The 18,155-nt window shown below is 48.3% G+C and overlaps 1 protein-coding gene and 1 long non-coding RNA gene across 2 annotated transcripts in view; one reads left to right on the top strand and one right to left on the bottom strand.

Moving 5' to 3' along the window:
- Positions 1–2,582: 2,582 nt before the first annotated feature.
- On the bottom strand, positions 2,583–9,612 carry LOC123333745. The gene is made up of 3 exons (XR_006551242.2): positions 9,303–9,612; positions 3,011–3,053; positions 2,583–2,928 (listed from the first exon to the last, which is right to left on the bottom strand). It is a non-coding gene; the product is annotated as an uncharacterized LOC123333745 (long non-coding RNA).
- An 802-nt stretch (positions 9,613–10,414) lies between these two features.
- The window catches only part of MAPKAPK2 (MAPK activated protein kinase 2), a 58,721-nt gene continuing 50,980 nt past the window's right edge, over positions 10,415–18,155 (top strand). The window contains exon 1 of the mRNA XM_025277737.3: positions 10,415–10,483. Within this exon, the coding sequence (XP_025133522.2) occupies positions 10,415–10,483 (69 nt within the window). The remainder of the gene's footprint in view (positions 10,484–18,155) is intronic.

The raw sequence follows: 18,155 nt of genomic DNA, 5'->3' as shown, positions 1-18,155 counted from the left end.
AGGTGCGGTGCACCTTCTCTGCAGGGCAGAGACCACCGACGTGGAGCGACTGCCCCCTCTGGTGGTGATTACAGGGATAAAGTTACCCTGGGGCCACTTCCCTACCCTGCACCTTGGTCCAGGGGCAGTCCTTCCTTCGAAGCTTCAAAGAAAGAAGCCTGTGACTCCAGGCTAGAGCCGCTCTAGCTTCCTTCTCTTTCTCCTGATTGCAGTCATGGCTCCTAGCCGGGATCTTCTTTCAGTTTTACAGATTGACACGTTTAGTGGCAAAAAAAACCCCACTGGAGCTATGCTGTGAACAGCAGCCTGGTTCCAACGAGAACACAGTCACTTTTCGTTTTTGCTCCATGGAGGAAAACAGACTTCTTGTTTGTATCTTTAGTCAAGCCTAGCTGTTTCCATATTTGCAATGTGGCAAAGAGGGAAGCACTGTGACCCCTCCCCCAAAAGGCCATTGCCTCTCCCAGTGTTGCACATGGGGGGCGAGCAGTCACCGTGTGTCCAGCGGAGGGGACCGCGTCCTGATCCTGGGACCACGGCTAGAGTGGTCTTCCCTGTTGAAAGCTGGTGTCACTGTCCCTCCAGCCTGGACGGAGACCCCCACATGGCTCAGCCCCCTGGATCCTGGTCAGGAAGTCACCTTTTCCAGCTGTCTGGGGCTGCCTGCCAAGAAAGATCAGAGTGACCTGGTGATTGTGGCGCTCAGGCTGGAAAGACAAAGTCCTGGGTCTGTTTTGCTGTTGCCATTGTCACTTAGTCTTTATGATTTAACGTCTATTTTTAGGCACCTTACTTACTGGACACTTTAAACATGTGCGCTGTGACTCATTCTATCAGATACTGGATGCTCTCAGCAGGAAACAAGCCAGAAGAACAAGTTCCATGCTTCGATGATGGTCCTGACCTTTCCACATATAAATTAACGGAGCTTTCGGTACTGTTTGGCCCCACCCTCCCTACCCCTTCCCTTCCTTCCTTTCTTTCTGTAGTGATGGCTTGAAAGTAAAATGAGCTGAGTGCATGAATATTATGAACAGTCAGTTCTTTGGATAGGTGTCCATGCAGGAGAAATGTTGCACAGTATGTTTCAGGATTATTGTTTACTTTGCAAGTGTACTTTTCATTGTGATAACATGTATATATATCTTGAAATTTACGATAGTAACCACTTTTAAAGCGTGCAATGCTGAGGCACTAAAGGATATTTATGTTAGGCAACTGTCATCACTATCCATCTCTAGAACTTTCTCATGATCCCAAAAGAAACGGCACTGGACCCTGGGAGAGACAGCTGGAGTCTAGTGTGGCCACTGAACTTCTGGTGACTTGCCCTTCTACTGTTCTTCCTAGCCTGGGCAGAAAAGTAATGTCCACTGTGTTCTTCCCCAGTGCGAATTCATCAGATACTGGCAACAGAAGATAAAGAGGCTATGCTGCCTGTTTTCTACAGTTGTTGAACTCTGTTGCCAGAAGACACTCCTAGAGGTTCTTTGAATACCCCTTCCCAAAGCAGAAACACAGCTACACTGAAGCCTAGCACTGTGTATGATTTATAAGGGGCACAAAATAAAAACTTGCTTAATGAATGAATGAGCCTGTACATACAGATCACCATCTCTGGAAAGGAGACTTCATGGCTGTTCGTGGTCATAGGAAGATGAAAACCATGTGTTTTAGGGTCTTAAAGATCTGGGTTCAAGTGCTGGCTTTTCCCTTAACTGAACTTAAGCCACCCAATTTATTTATTTTTTTTCCAATTTCTACTTTATTGGAGAAAATAGATTTGTTGTGATTTGTTTGTTCATGTTATGCATTTTCTCTTTCCTCTTACCCACCCTCATACACAATCACCCTCATAAGCCACTCCTCATCCTTTAAACTAAACTTTCACGCCTTTTATTATTTCCAAATCCAAGAACTTGGCTCTGCTCTCCTGGGGCAGAGGACACAGGGCTTACTATGGGCCCCAGGTTTTAATAGTAACCAGATCCTATCAATCATTCATTGGAGGCAATGCAGTTATATGGTTCCTGCAGTGAATTTGCTGGGGAAGAAAGCAGAGAAATGGGGCAGGTGTCAGGCAGAAGCAGAACTGAAAGCCAAGGATACTTAAACATGTTACAAGATCAAAGGGAAGAGTCAGCTGAGAGGGGATTGGGACACACACTGTCAGTTACAAAAGCTGACCTCTCTTTCTTCCCTCGGGATGGGCGACTCCTGACAGGGAGGAGTTGGAGGAATTCCACTTGCTCTTTCCCGTGATTGGTGGAGGATGAGCATGTGACCCACTTCTGGCCAATGAGACGTAAGGATGAATCTGCAGCGGTTACCTGGAAATCAGTCAGTTCAGTCCAGTTGCTCAGTCGTGTCTGACTCTTTGTGACCCCATGGACTACAGCCCACCAGGCCCTCCCTGTCCATCACCAACTCCCGGAGTTCACCCAAACTCATGTCCATTGAGTCAGTGATGCCATTCAACCATCTCATCCTCTGTTGTCCCCTTCTCCTCCCACCTTCAATCTTTCCCAGCATCAGGGTCTCTTCAAATCAGTCAGCTCTTCGCATCAGGTGGCCAAAGTATTGGAGTTTCAGCTTCAACATCAGTCCTTCCAATGAATATTCAGGACTGATTTCCTTTAGGATGGACTGGTTGGATCTCCTTGCTGTCCAAATATGTTTGGGTAAATAAGATAGTCAACACGGCAAAAAAGCCTTTAAAAATTTTAAATTTATTTGTATTCTTTGTTTCACTCCGGCCTCTTTCCTGGCTCTGTTGAACCGTATCCTCTGGAGATGAGAAGCTTGAAGCCACGGCAGCCTCCTTGGAACAGGGAAGGGATGTGCTGAGGACACCTAGTCCTCTGAGGATGGCAATACAGCAGGGTGGTGGGACCTGGGTCCTTGATGGTACTTGACGACTTTGTTGAGCTGCCAAACCACCAGAGATCACTCTGTTAGGGCTTATTAAGAAACTATTATCTGCTCTATGAGTTAAGCCACTGCTAGTTACCTTTCCAGGGCTTCACTGGTAGCTCAGTTGGTAAAGAATCCACCTGCAATGCAGAAGACCCTGGTTCGATTCCTGGGCCAGAAAGATCCCCTGGAGAAGGGATAGGCTACCCTCTCCAGTATTCTTGGGCTTCCCTGGTGGCTCAGATGGTGAAGAGTCCACCTGCAATGTGGGAGACCTGGGTTTGATCCCTGGGTTGGGAAGATCCCCTAGAGAAGGGCATGGCAACCCACTCCAGTGTTCTCTCCTGGAGAATCCCCATGGACAGAGGAGCCTGGTGGGCTACAGTCCGTGGGGTCACCAAGAGTCGGACACAGCTGCACAACAAAGCACAGTACGGTACAACACAGTTACCTTTCCAGCCGAGTGCATCTTCACTGGTATGGGGAGGTTGTTATATTCTGGACCCAAGGTATTTTAGGTTAGTCTTAAAATGGGATCAGGGTAGCAGTATGACTTTTAAAGATGTTGAGGTAAAGCATCTCTGACTGGGGCTTCTTCACCTAAAGTAGCGATCAAGACCAGTGCTCTTTAAAACAATCGTGAGCTGCCAGTTACTTTGTGATGGATAGTGAACGTTATGGAAGTCAGATCTCTTTACCTTTCTGATTGAAGCCAGGCTAACCTACTTAAAATCTTTCAAGCTAGGCTTCAACAGTACATGAACCGAGATGTTCAAGCTGGATTTAGAAAAGGCAGAGGAATCAGAGATCAAATTGCCAACATCCGTTGGATCATAGAAAAAGCAAGGGAGTTCCAAAAAGTATCTACTTCTGCTTCATTGACTACACTAAAGCCTTTGACTGTGTGGATCACAACAAACTGTGGAAAGTTCTTAAAGAGATGGGATTACCAGACCATCTTACCTGCCTCCTGAGAAACCTGTATGCAGGTCAGGAAGCGAATAGTTAGAACCAGACGTGGAACAACTCACTGATGCAAAATTGAGAAACGAGTATGTCAAGGCTGTGTATTGTCACCCTGCTTATTTAACTTCTATACAGAGTACATCATGCAAAATTCCAGGCTGGATGACTCACAAGCTGGAATCAAGATTGCCAGGAGAATACCAACAACCTCAGATATGCAGATGATACCACTCTAATGGCAGAAAGCAAAGAGGAACTAAAGAGCCTCTAGATGAAAGAAGGGAGTGAAAAAGCTGGCTTAAAACTCAACATTCAAAAAACTAAGATCATGGCATCCAGTCCCATCATTTCATGACAAATAGATGGGGAAAAGTGGAAACAGTGAGAGATTTTATTACCTTGGGCTCCAAAATCACTGTGGATGGTGACTGCAGCCACAAAATTAAAAGATGCTTGCTTCTGGAAAGAAAAGCTATGACAAACCTAGACAGCAATATTTAAAGCAGAAACATCACTTAGCCAGCGAAGGTTCATATAGTCAAAGTTACGGTTTTTCCAGTAGTCATGTATGGATAGGAGAAGGCAATGGAAACCCACTCCGGTACTCTCGCCTGGAAAATCCCTTGGATGGAGGAGCCTGGTGGGCTGCAGTCCATGGGGTCACTAAGAGTCAGACACAACTGAGCGACTTCACTTTCACTTTTCACTTTCATGCATTGGAGAAGGAAATGGCAACACACTCCAGTGTTCTTGCCTGGAGAATCCCAGGGACGGGGGAGCTTGGTGGGTCTATGGGGTCGCACAGAGTTGGACATGACTGAAGTGACTTAGTAGCAGCAGCAGCAGCATGTATGGATACGAGAGTTGGACCATAAAGATGGCTGAGCACTGAAGAACTGGTGCTTTCAAACTGTGGTGCTGGAGAAGACTCTTAAGAGTCCCTGGGACTGCAAAGCAATCAAACCAGTCAATCCTAAAGGAAATCTACCCTGCCTATTCACCAGAAGGACTGATGCTGAAGCTGAAACTCCAATATTTTGGCCACCTGGTGTGAAGAGCCCTCTCATTGGAAAAGACCCTGGTGCTGGGCAAGAGGAGAAGAGGATGACAGAGGATGAGATGGTTGGATGGCATCACCGACTCAATGGACCTGAGTTTGAGCAAACTCTGGGAGGCAGTGAAGGACAGGGAGGCCTGGTGTGCTACAGTTCATGGGGTCGCAAAGAGTCGGACTCGACTTTGTGACTGAACAACAGTCCTAATCAAGAAACGGTGATTAGCCCTCTCCATCACTTATCATTACTGGTCATTCTTGATCCTCTGGGAGGCAGATCTTCCTAACTTTTCTAGCTGGCCACCATTTGATCGTAATAGGAGTCAGAACTCTGGAAATCATGCTTTCCTCTGGAATTTAGACGGAAGGCAGCTCTCTTGATTGCGAGTTCAAGAGGCTGGGCTATGGTTCAGAACATGGGCCTGAAGGAAAAGAAAGTGAGAGTGAAGTCACTCAGTCGTGTCCAACTATCTGGGACCCCATGGACTGTAGCCTACCAGGCTCCTCCATCCATGGGATTTTCCAGGCAATAGTACTGGAGCGGGGTGCCGTTGCCTTCTCTGAAGGAAAAAAAGAGACGTGCAAAGGAGGCACTGAGGAAGCAGCCAGAAGGGACAGGCTGCCCTTCTCAGAGCTACTGAGGGAGGCCTGGGTGAGTGAGAACAGAGTACCCACCTGGAGAAGTGTGTAACCGAGGGGAGAGCCCGTTCTCGAAAGTGACTAGTAAAAGCCCAAGAGTAACCAGCAGAGTGAAGGATGGATTGGAAACACCCGGGGCTGAAAGCAAGGCATCTAGTTAGCCAGTTACTGGGATATTCTAGGCGAGGGAAAACTAGGGCGGTGGCAGGGGAGATGGAAAAGAGGGCAGGATATAGGAGGCCTCGCAGAGATAGAAGCAGCAAGGACTGCTCGTCCGTTGGGACGAGGGATGTAAGGAGAGGGGAGAATGGAAGGACAGATCTAATACAGCATCGTTGGGAGAGACCTTAAAATTCAACTAGATCCGTGGTCCCCAGCGCTTTTGGCGCCAGGGCCTGGTTTCACGGAAGACCATTATTTTCCATGGTCCCAGGGAATGGGGAGGATGGTTTCAGGACGACTCTCGTAAGGCATGAGCAACTGAGATCCCTCGCCTGTGCAGTTCAGAGGAGGGTTCCTGCTCAGATGAGAATCTAATCCCCTGCTGATCTGACAGGATAAGGAGCTCAGAGGGTGATGTGCGCAACGGGGAGCGGCCGCGAATACAGACCAAGTTTCTGCTCGCTCACCCTGCCACTCACCTCTTGCTGTGCAGCCTGGTTCCTAACAGGCCACGAACTGGTGAGTGACCCCTGAGCCAGGTCAAGTCTGGAAACCAAACTTGAGATACCTTCTTCAACAAAGCCGTACAATGTACACGGGATGCAATGTGCTTTTCTCACTCTGTTTCCTTGTTCAGGACTAGGGCACAAACCAGAGTCATATCACTGAAGACAGCACAATTGTTCCATGCAAGGGTTTGGGGGCAGGTGGTGGATCTCTGCAGGGCCAGGTTCAGGGGTGTGTGACCTGTGTGTTCACACAGGGACCTGTGCTTTCGGAACTCCATATTTGGCTTAATGCTCTGCAGTTGCTCTCTCGAAATTCTTCATAATTTCTGGATAATTTACTGAGGACAGCCAGGGTTAAAATGAGTGTGGATGAGAAGCATGTGGATTATAAGGGTTGCAGCCTATCTCACAGGCTTGCTGTGAGTGTTAAATAAGCAAATATATACAAAGAGCTCGGAACAGTGTCTGGCACACAGTGATCGCCGTGTGCGTGTTTAGGGTTAGTATTATTCCCTCCCTATGTGGGCTTCTCGCCTGACAGCCTCAGGTTGATTATTCACAGGGTCGCAGTTAGCTTCTCATATTCACATTGTTAGACTGGCACTCACCATCCAGCCCCAGGCTTATGATTGTCCTTGGGGGAAAAAGAAACCCCACAATAATAAATACCACAATAAATAAATGCGTGATCTCACATCCTCTCATCCCTAGTGTAGCTAAATAGTGCTTCAGGGTGCATCTGTGTGGGATGTGTGTCTGTGTGTGTCTTTGCGTCTGAGCGGAAGCTTTTTTTTTTTTATCTTAACTCAAAATTAGAGGTTCTCTCTGGTGGTTTAATTTTTTTCTTTACCTGCCTTCTTTTTTGTTCATATGGAAGAGACGCTTGAGCCACCTGTTTCCTCCCTCCCTCTGCGTGTCCTCAGATCCCCAAGGGGAGGGCGGGATGAAAGGAAGGACAAGTCACTACCGTCACCAGGGTAATGGCTCCCTCCCCCGCTTCCCTCCACTCCCATCTGAGTCCCCAGAGCCTAGCAAGTGCCCAACCTCTGTGCTCCCTTGGAGCACAGCTCCTTTGACTGGTGGTAAAAAATTAAAATACTGGCCTGACACTTCTATTCCACGAACCTCCGTTGTGATCAAAGTCTGGAAGCTGTTCCCCCCTGCCCTGTCCTAATCTTGGATGGTCCAACCCATTCCCAGTAAGCAGAGCTCTCTCTTACTGTCCTGGGGTTTCAGGTTTGCGGAGGACTGCATATTTTTTCCTTAGCAGAAATAGTTGTGGTTTTTCCTAACAACTTTGCAAGTTCCCCATAGAGTTGGAAATTCCCTTCTTGGTTATGGCTTTTAGTGGATGGACAAGAAACCTAGTCCGGTCCTATCTTTCCTGCTGTGTGACTCTAGGAAGTCAGCTGAAGGTCTCTGGGCCTCGGATCACAGGAATTTCCTAGACTGAAACAGACCTGGGGCTGAAAAGGGAAGGATTGACTTTTGGAGGACCCTGGGAGAAGGGATTTACAAACATCCCTGTGGTGAGAATAACCATCTGGGGAAGTACCAACCCATTTAGGATTCCTCTTCTTGGAAAAAAAGAGTTTAATAATTTCTGTTGGTAATTCCTATCCCCTACGCTTACCTCCATGCCTGCCTCCACCCCCAGCTGTTGACTGATAGAGCGGATAAGCTGTGCCCTCTCCCTCCCACTTATACACGCACTTCTGGGAGGCCCTAGATAAATAGGAGGCAGTGGCAAGCCTGAGGAACTATTATTATCATTATGATGATTATTATGTTTTCTGCATGAGAAACAGGAAGTGAAACTGTCTAAAATGACCAGTGATACATGCCTAGCCCCGTCTTCTCAGCCAGACCCAAAGGCAAAGAAGCCAAAGAAAACGGGCTCTGCCGCAGCCTCTGTCAGCCTCCAGTGTGTGTGTGTGTGTGTGTGTGTGTGTGTGCGTGCGTGTGTGAGACAAGGAGTGTCTTTCAATAACTGGTTTCCAGGACTTGCGATCTTTCAACCTTATTCTAAAGCCCATTCTTCGCACTTCATGTGATATCCTCAGGGTCATTTCTTACGGCTTCCTTCCCCATTTCCTAGACAGAGCTTCCCACAGCTGTCAGATGGTAAAGGACACGTCCAGCGATTAATTGGTCTCTCTGCACACACACCTTATCTGCTGAGGCCAGGTCTGAGCCTGATGCCTTCCTCGGGAGCCCGTTTCGTCCCCAGAGCCAACATTCCCTGAGCCAGAGGTCTTTCCTCCCTCTCCCTTCAGGGGAGCTCTGCTTCTTCCTCTGGCCTGGCTGCCCCACACTCCATCCGCACGGCTGATTATTCACATCCTTTGTCGTTCTCAGGAATCGATTGAGGATAAACGGTAGTCATAGAACAGGGCACGGGGCAATGTAATGGCCCCATGTTGACATTTCCATTTGCAGCACCAGGGCCCCTGGAAACTCTGAATAACAGTAGAAATGACCTGATTCTCAGACTGCCTTGTTAGCTCCACTTCCCAGGGGGAAAAGAGCTGGCAGCTGTGTGGGGAGCATATGAAGCAAGCTGGCGTTTCGGAATTGCCCCCGCATCTGGACAGTGTTCCAAAAAATGCAGAGGGAAGAGCAGAGAAAAGGCATCAGGACGGGGAGCAGAGAAGTGAAGAGAGAGCAGGATGGTGCACTCTGCTTCTCCTCCCAGCACCGTTAATGGACTAAGATCTCGATCCAAATGAATGGATTATTGGCATTACGATGTGGGAAAAACATAACTGTCTCATCGTGACTTTTTCCAAGCCTAGAACAGGGTCCAGTGGCACCCACTCAGGTCTGGGGTGGGGGTGAGGTCAGAGCCGGGCACCTGATCAGAGAGGAAACTCTAACAAAGAGTCTTACACCCCAGGCTCGTCTGCCTTTGGGTGGCCCCTCTCCCTGCTCCCTGTCTTGGGTTGGGTCCCAGCTTCCTGCCTTCAGATCTCCACTCCAGTCCTTAAGTTAAGTCAGTTAACTACACTGGGCCTCAGTTTCCTCACCTGGGCTCCTGAAAAGGTATTAGTAATACTTACCTTGTAGGGCTCTTGTGAGAACTCATTGAGTCAACATACGGTGGGCACTTAGAACCACGTCAGGAACACAGTAAGCACTTGATCAATGGGCATGATCCTTACGGCCTCCGCCTTTCTCTGAGTGGCAGGCACCATCCTGCATTCCGTCTGCCCAGCACGAGTGAGTGTCGTGTTCAGGGGCCGGCACTGGGCACGTCACTGGGGGTGGAACTGAGCCTGGGGGACACGCGTCTCCCCAGAGGCTGCACTGCCGCCTGGGCCTCCGTCCCTAACACGGAGCGGAGTGTGAAACAGGGGGAGTCACCTTGCCTCCAGTTCCTCCTGGCTCCTTGCCCTGGCTCTCTTTTCCCAGCTCTGGGGAAGACGGTCCCCCGTGTCCTGGCGCAGGCCACCCTGGAGTCCCGCCGGGCCCACCCCTGACGCATCCCAGTGAGGACACCCACCGGTCTCCGCATGCAGCCCCTGTCTCCTTCCAGGCCCCAGGTCCGCCCCCCCCCCCACACTCCCTGGGGGAGCTGGAGGAGGATCCCTCCCCTGACCCGTCCCAGTGGGGACACCCACTGGTCTCCCTACGCAGCATCTCTCCTTCCAGGCCCCAGGTCCCCCCACACTCCCTGGGGGAGCTGGAGGAGGGCCCCGCGGCTCCGTCGTCACACTTCTTGGTGTGAGCGAGAACCGGATTCCCTGGGGAGGGATGCCGGCAGGCCAGCTGTGATGACACCGGGGCTGGAAGAAACACCTCTGCTCGGCCCAGCCTGTCTGGGGAAGGCCCAGGGGACGGCTGCCCGCGTGCTCAGGCTCCGTCTGAGTGACCGGGGCCTTGGTGCTCGGCCCAGCCTGTCTGGGGAAGGCCCAGGGGACGGCTGCCCGCGTGCTCGGGCTCCGTCTGAGTGACCAGGGCCTTGGCCCCAGATGGCTCTGCAGACAGCAGGGGAGCGGCCGGGGGGCCAGCCTCAGAGGCCTCCCCTCTTGGACCAGAGCTCAGCCCATCTCGCCACTTCCCGGCCTGGCCTCAGCCTCCTCCCTGCTGTATATCCACTCCCGCCCCAGGCCATCCCTGCCTGCTTCCTTTCCTTCCCTACAGAAGCTAGGAGAACCTCAGAGGGAAAAGGATGACCTGGTCCCAGGAAGCTCAGAGCGAAGGCCCCACGCTGTCCAGGCCTCCGGACTCAGGTGACACGGTGGGTCCAGGGCTTCCTGCTTGACAGCATGACTTTAGAGTTGAGGATCTGATGTCCTGGGATTCAGGCCAAATCCAATCCATGCCACTTCCTAAGTGAAAGGTTGGCCTGGCTCAAATACTGCTGGAAGGATGCACCGGCAAACGGGTGGAGAACTGGGTGGCTGAGGGCTTTGAGCGGGACAGAGCTGTTTATTACATGGCCTTCAGGGTCCCTACATTGGGTACCATGCAGATGTGTTAAAGTTTCTAGAAGAGAGAGAGAGACTATTCTGTACTTTTGTAAATCTTCTATGTGTTGAATATAAAGAAGAGCCCTTTGGTCCTCTCTTCAGGGCAGAAGGGAGACTGATGTAGTCGCGTTGGGGAGGCCACATCTGGGCCCGACTTCAGGCTCAGAAGGGGCTGTCAGAGGCGGGTGGCTGCTCGGGGAGATTTTCTGAGTGTCTGAACCACTTGGAATCTTGATCTATGAGGCGACACATTGCTAAGCGTGGTGGTCCATTCCAGCCTGGAAGGCCACTCTCCTATCCAATGGATTAATGGACAGTTGAGAGGAGAGGATGACAGAGGGGAGCCATTCGGGTGCCTTTGCACTCAGAGCCAACGTGGAGGGGCTGGCCAGAGCTAGCACCCCAGGGACCCATCCTTATAGATGCCAGAAGCTGCCTCCAATTTCCAGGTGGGGCTTCCTGTGTGGCTCAGATGGTAAAGTGTCAGCCTGCAATGCGGGAGACCTGGGTTCGACCCCTGGGTTGGGAAGATCCCCTGGAGAAGGAAATGACAACCCACTCCAGTACTCTTGCATGGAACATCCCATGGACAGAGGAGCCTGGACGGCTACAGTCCATGGGGTCACAAAGAGTTGGACACAACTGAGTGACCTCACTTAGTACATTTGTTTCTTTAAAAACATTTCTTTCTTTTTCATCCCAGGCTCTTGCATTTTTGTCCTTGTTGAAGCTGGTACAGCACTTTCACATAATATCACTTATGACTCCTGTTGTCCAAAGTCCAAATCCTTAGCGGAGTGTTAGCCCTTAAGCCTGCCTGTCACCTCACAGCTCGGCACCCTCCCCTACACACCCCATGCCGACCACCTGCTGCTTCAGAAGGGGCCGTGCAATTTCTTCTCTCCCTCTGCTCCATTGTTTGATGTTACCCCTTTCTCCTCCTCTGCCTGGAGAATTCTTGCCTATCTTTAGATTCCTAGGTCAAATGCCATTTCTTTGGTGAGAACTTTCAGATGATTCTCTCTTGTTAGTGAGTCGAGAAGCCTCATGCTTAAACCCTCTCAACGCCACACCCATTAGGATGGCTATCACCAAAACGCAAAGACAAAACACCAAAAAAATAACAAGTGTTAGCTAAGTAGAGAAATTGGAATTCTTATGCATTGCTGATGGGAATGTAAAATGATGCAACTGCTATGGAAAATAGCATCACAGTTCTTAAAGAATTTCATGTAGAATTACCACATGACCTAGCAATTCAACTTCTGGGTATATACACAAAAGAATTGTAAGCAGGGACTCAAACAGATATTTGTACACCCATGTTCATAGCTAGCAAGGTAATGCTCAAAATCCTTCAAGCTAGGCTTCAACAGTATGTGAACTGAAAACCTCCAGATGTACAAATTGGATTTAGAAAAGGTAGAGGAACCAGAGATCAAATTGCCAACATCCGTTGTGGGTGTGTGTGCTTAGTCGCTCAGTTGTGTCTGACTCTTGCAACCCCACAGACTGTAGCCTGCCAGGCTCCTCTGTCCATGGAATTTTCCAGGCAAGAATACTGGAATGGGTTGCCATTTCCTTATCTGTTGGATCATAGAAAAAGCAAGAGAATTTCAGAAAAACATCTACTTCTGCTTCATTGACTATGCTAAAGCCTTCGGCTGTGTAGATCACAACAAACTATGGAAAATTCTTAAAGAGATGGGAATACCAGACCACCTTACCTGCCTCCTGAGAAACCTGTACGTAGGTCAAGAAGCAACAGTCAGAACTCGACATGAAAGAATGGACAGGTCCCAAATTGGGAAAGGAGTATGTCTAGGCTGTATATTGCCACCCTGCTTATTTAACTTCTATGCAGAGCACATCATGAGAAATGCCAGGCTGGATGAAGTACAAGATGGAATCAAGGTTGCCCAGAGAAATATCAATAACGTCAGATATGCAGATGACACCACCCATATGGCAGAAAGCAAAGAGGAACTAAAGAGCCTCTTGATGAAAGTAAAAGAGGAGAGTGAAAAAGTTGGCTTAAAGCTCAACGTTCAGAAAACTAAGATCATAGCATCCGGTTCCATCACTTCATGGCAAATAGATGGGGAAACAATGGAAATAGTGACAGACTTTATTTTCTTAGGCTCCAAAATCACTGTGGACAGTGACTGTAGTCATGAAATTAAAAGGTGCTTGCTCCTTGGAAGAAAAACTATGACAAATCTAGACAGTGTATTAAAAAGCCAGTGACATTACTTTTCTGACAAAGGTCCATACAGTCAGAGCTATAGTTTTCCCAGTAGTCATGTATGGATGTTAGAGTTGGACTATAAAGAAGCCTGAGCACCAAGGAATTGCTGCTTTCAAATTGTGGTGTTGGAGAAGACTTTTGAGAGTCCCTTGGACTGTAAGGAGATCCAACCAGTCTATCCTAAAGGAAATCAATACTGAATATTCACTGGAAGGACTGAAGCTTAAACTCCAATACTTCGGCCACCTGGGGTGAAGAGCCAACTTACTGGAAAAGACACTGATACTGGGCAAGATTGAAGGCAGGAGGAGAAGGGAACAACAGAGGATGAGATGGTTGGATGGCATCCTGGACACAATGGACATGAGTTTGAGCAGGCTCCAGGAGATGGTGATGGACCGGGAGGCCTGGCAGTGCTGCGGTCCATGGGGTTCCAAATAGTCAGACACGACTGAGCAACTGAGCGGTGAAGATGATGTTCATAGCACCATTATTCACACTAGCCAAAGGATGAAAGCAAAGCAAGTGTCTATCAAGAGGGATGAATGAATAAACAAAAGCTGGTATATATATACCTCCTGGAGAAGGAAATGGCAACCCACTCCAGTATTCTTGCCTGGAAAATCCCATGGATGGAGGAGCCTGGTTGGCTACTGTCCATGGGGTCACAAAGAGTCAGACACGACTGAGCGACTTCACTATCTATCTATATATCTATATATATACAATCAAGTCATCTAGTCGCTCAGTCGTGTCTGACTCTTTGTGACCCCAGGATCCACAAAGTTCCTCTGTCCATGGGATTATCCAGGCAAGAATCCTGGAGTGGATTGATAGTTCATTCTCCAGGGGATCTTCCCAACCTACGAATTGAACCCGGGTCTCCCACATCGCAGGCAGATTCTTTACCATCTGAGCCACCAGGGAAGCCCGATATATATGATGGCACAACCCTGCAAAAAAAAAAAAAAGACATTCTGACACATGCTACAACATGAATTTAAATACATTGTGGTAAGTAAAACAAGTCAGTCAAGAAGACAAATACTATATGATTTCACATATATGAGTTTCCTAGAATAGTCAAATCCATAGAGACAGCAAGTAGAGTGGTGGCTGCCAGGGGCCGGGAGGAGGATGGGAGTGGGGAGTTATTATTTAATGGGAACAGAAAAACAACTTGGGAAGATGAGAAGTTCTAGGGGTGGATGACGCTGATGGCTGCATGACAATGTGAATGTACTTAATGCCTCTGAACTGGTTAAGGGCTGCTGCTGCTGCTGAGTCACTTCAGTCGTGCCCGACTCTGTGCGACCCCATAGACAGCAGCCACCAGGATGCCCCATCCCTGGGATTCTCCAGGCAAGAACATTGGAGTGGGTTGCCATTTCCTTCTCCAATGCATGAAGGTGAAGGGTTAAAATCACAAATTTTATGTTATGTCTGTATAACCATCATATGCATACACACGTGTGTATATATGTGTAACTTTTCAAGGCACTCAAGGTCTGTCAGGGTCCCCTGGGCATTCCTAAGCCTAGTACAATCCTTGGTCTTAAGTGGTGCTCTGCCAGTGTTTGTGGCTATGAAAAGGGCTGCAAAACTTTTGGTGGGGGCAGGTGCCGGTGTCAGGACGGCCCACATGCCGACTTCTCTCTTCCAGCATATCCAATTTTCTTTTGCACTTACCGCTCCAAAGAAGGGGTGGGGGCTCTGGACATCTATCCAGAGGTGTAGGGAGACCCCTCCAGCATCAGTGAGTGAGCTTCCAGGAATGAGAGGGACTTGCCCACAATGTGTACTATATAGGTCATGTAAAAGAAAGAACTTCCTCTTGCGGTACAGAGAGGCACCGGAAGTTTTGAGCCCAAAGTTTCTCAGGCCACACACCGACTTGTCTACACACAGGTGCAGACAATCTGAAAGCTGACAGATCAGGTCCTTTTCATCTCTATGATATAGTTTTTGTAACCTAAAGAGAAACATGGGGGAAAAGGTTAGCTCCTACCTCTGTCACTTAAGAAGCAAAAAACAAAATGAAATGTGGGATATAGAACATACGTCACATATTCAGGTCCTTTCTCAAAAGCTTGTACATCCCAAGACCCCAAATTCATTGCTTTTTAAATGACTTTATTCTTTGCCTTTAACTCTTGGTCTTGGAGGGAGAGAGTCTTTGGAATCTGATGATTGCAGATGGTTTCCTTCTTGTGAGCCATGAGCACAGCCTGGGATGGTTTCCCCAGGGTGGTCTTGCAGGTGTCAGGTGGCTGGACCACCCACAGGAGCATTTAGTAACATGGCCCCTGACGTGTGGAAACAGCAAGGACCTTAACTCCAGTTTTTCTGTCTAGTGTGATGACTTCAGTCTGGTATTTCACCTTTCTGAGCAACAATGTTTTCAGTGATTGAAATAGCAGAAATAATCCTAAGTACAGCCTTGTTGAGAGGACTGAAGGAGATGATGGGTGTTGAAGGTACCTGCCGCATAATAACAGGTCCCATTTATAGAGGCCAATTAGTAAGTGTCAGTAACGGCTCAAAATGTTGCCTGGGTATTTAATCTAGGGAATATCCTCACCCCTGTCTTTATACAAAAAGAACGCACAGCCACAGTTACTATAGTGGTAAGTGGTGGAGGTAGGATTGGAACCCAGACTTCATTCCACTATGCTCCGCCACCTCAAAATTACGGTCTCGTGGGAAGCTTCTTGTTTTTATACCTTTTGAAGATCACTACCCAGCCCCCCAACACACACACTCACATCTCTTCCTGCCTTTCCTGCTTGTCCACCTACATTTACTCATCTTAAGTGAGGGATGGAGAAAAAGCCCAGGGGTCAGCAGGTCACCAGATGAAGACCAGTGACCCTTTGGGTTGACACACCCTGGCTGTGTTCCTGGATGATAAATCCCCTTTACCCTCTCCCTTCCCCACTTCACTCTCCAGGCTGAACGCTCATCTGAACTGCAACTGACATGCCAGACATAGGCTAGATTGGAGGGGCACAGCTTTTAATACGGGACAACAGTCTTGGGCTGTCTTGACTATGGTGGAATAATTACCTCTTTGCTCTTCATTTCCTATAGTAAGGCACAGAATTTACAATTAGGCATCCTGTAGTCTTAAGTATGGAGAAGGCAATGGCACCCCACTCCAGCACTCTTGCCTGGAAAATCCCATGGACAGAGGAGCCTGGTAGGCTGTAGTCCATTCGGTCATGAAGAGTCCGACACGACTGAGTGACTTCACTTTCACTTTTCACTTTCATTCATTGGAGAAGGAAACGGCAACCCACTCTGGTGTTCTTGCCTGGAGAATCCCAGGGACGGGGGAGCTGGACAGAGTCGGACACGACTGAAGCGACTTAGCAGCAGCAGCAGCAGTCTTCAGTAGTCCCATCTGCAGTCCCCTTGGACCAGGTTTTGCCTGCTGATATGCGGAAGCCAAGTTTCTGTTCCCCCTTGAGTACTTCCTTCTTTCTCTTCCCATTCCTATTCTTCCCCTCAGCTCCTGCTGCTCCTTGCTGTGGTATGAAACACTCGAAGGATGGGGTACAGCCAAGGGCACGGGTCTGGGCGGGGGGGGCAGAGCATTTCTTCCCCTCTGAGATGTCCGCACACAGGGTAATGCCCACAACATTTGCTTTGGGTAAACTTTCTTTCTGTGGATCAGTCCCTAGCACTTTCAGAGAGTTCAGAAATTTTTGTGACTAATGATTCTTATATATCTGTCATTTTTGATTTGGAGAATTTCTCAGTTTCTCAAAGACTAGACTACAACATGAAGACTGCTTATCTCTTCCTGGCCTCAAGTCATTTTCCTTTCCAAGAGTGAGTTTTCAGTGAAGAGACCTTTTCCTGTGAATCATGCTCCCTTCTGCAGTATTGTGTGTGTCCCAGCAATAGACACAAAGATCTGTATCTGTGTCCATATATCTGTCCAACAGCTTGTGAATAATCCTATCTCATCAAAAGCATGTCCTCTGAAAATCTGTAGGAAGTTCACGTCCATAGATTTCCACCCCTGTCACCCATTCGTAATGCCAGATCACAGTAAAATAGGAAATTTTTACTCTCTGAGGGTGTGAAGGCATGGTAGGGGAAGCTGGAGAAGACAGACAGTCACAGAATCATGATTAATCCTGTGATAATAACCCAGCCATGCAAATTAACACAGACCTGTACTTTGTAACAGATTAGGCCAAGATCGAAGGGAATTGAGGTGTGGGAGATTTAAAGTTAATCTAAAATGGAAAATATAGGTCATACCTCTTTAGGCCATTCCTGCCTGGAAATGGCAGATATCATGTTTCTGAGACTGAGAAGGATGTGTGGGTGTATGTCTTCTCAGGATTTACAGTGGGGGCTGTGAAAATGGACTTTGGGTTAGAAAAGCCCTTGGAAAATTATTCAATTTCTCAAGGACTCAATTTCCTCATTTTAAAACAGATACACGAGGACAGCAGCACATACCTCATAGAGCCAAGTAATAGTTAGAATGGGATTAGAATGTTAATGAAGGAAGACTTAGAGTGCCAGTTACTGTAATAAGAAGGACATGTATTTCTATCTCACATGAAGGCTGGGTGAGTTGTTTAGGGTCAATACAATGGATCCAGACTCCATCGTCTAGCCAGGCTCCTTCTATCCCTTTGCTCTGCCATCTTCAACTGTAGCCTCCACTTCATGATTCAAGACGGCTGCTCAAACTCCAGCAATTGCTTTAGAAAATTATTTATTATTTATTAATTTTATTTTTGGCTGTGCTCAGTCTTCATGGCTGCAAGCAGACTTTCTCTAGTTGTGGTGCGTGGGATTTCGGTGGCTTCTCTTGTTGCAGAGCACCGGGCTCTAGGCACACAGGCTCAGTAGTTAGGGTGCGTGGGCTTAGTTGCTCCAAGTCATATTGGATCTTCCTGGACCGGGGATCGAACCTGTGTCCCCTGCACTGGCAGGTGAATTCTTAACCCCCGGGCCACCAGGGTAGCCCTGGCAATTAGATTTTTATTCCAGCCACCAGGAAGGAGAAAAGAGGAAGAGGAGGAAAGAGTAGGAGAAGAAAAGAGGAGGAGAAGGAGGAAAGGAGTCTGCTGCTTCCCTTAACAGCTTTCGTTTATAAGTCATGAACACAACCAGCTGTAATGGAGGCTAGGAAGTGTAGTTTTTATTATTCAAGATTCTTTACTATC

Source organism: Bubalus bubalis, chromosome 5 (genome assembly GCF_019923935.1).
Source record: "Bubalus bubalis isolate 160015118507 breed Murrah chromosome 5, NDDB_SH_1, whole genome shotgun sequence".
Classification (NCBI taxonomy): Eukaryota; Metazoa; Chordata; class Mammalia; order Artiodactyla; family Bovidae; genus Bubalus; species Bubalus bubalis.
This window is presented reverse-complemented; position numbering and strand designations above follow the sequence as displayed.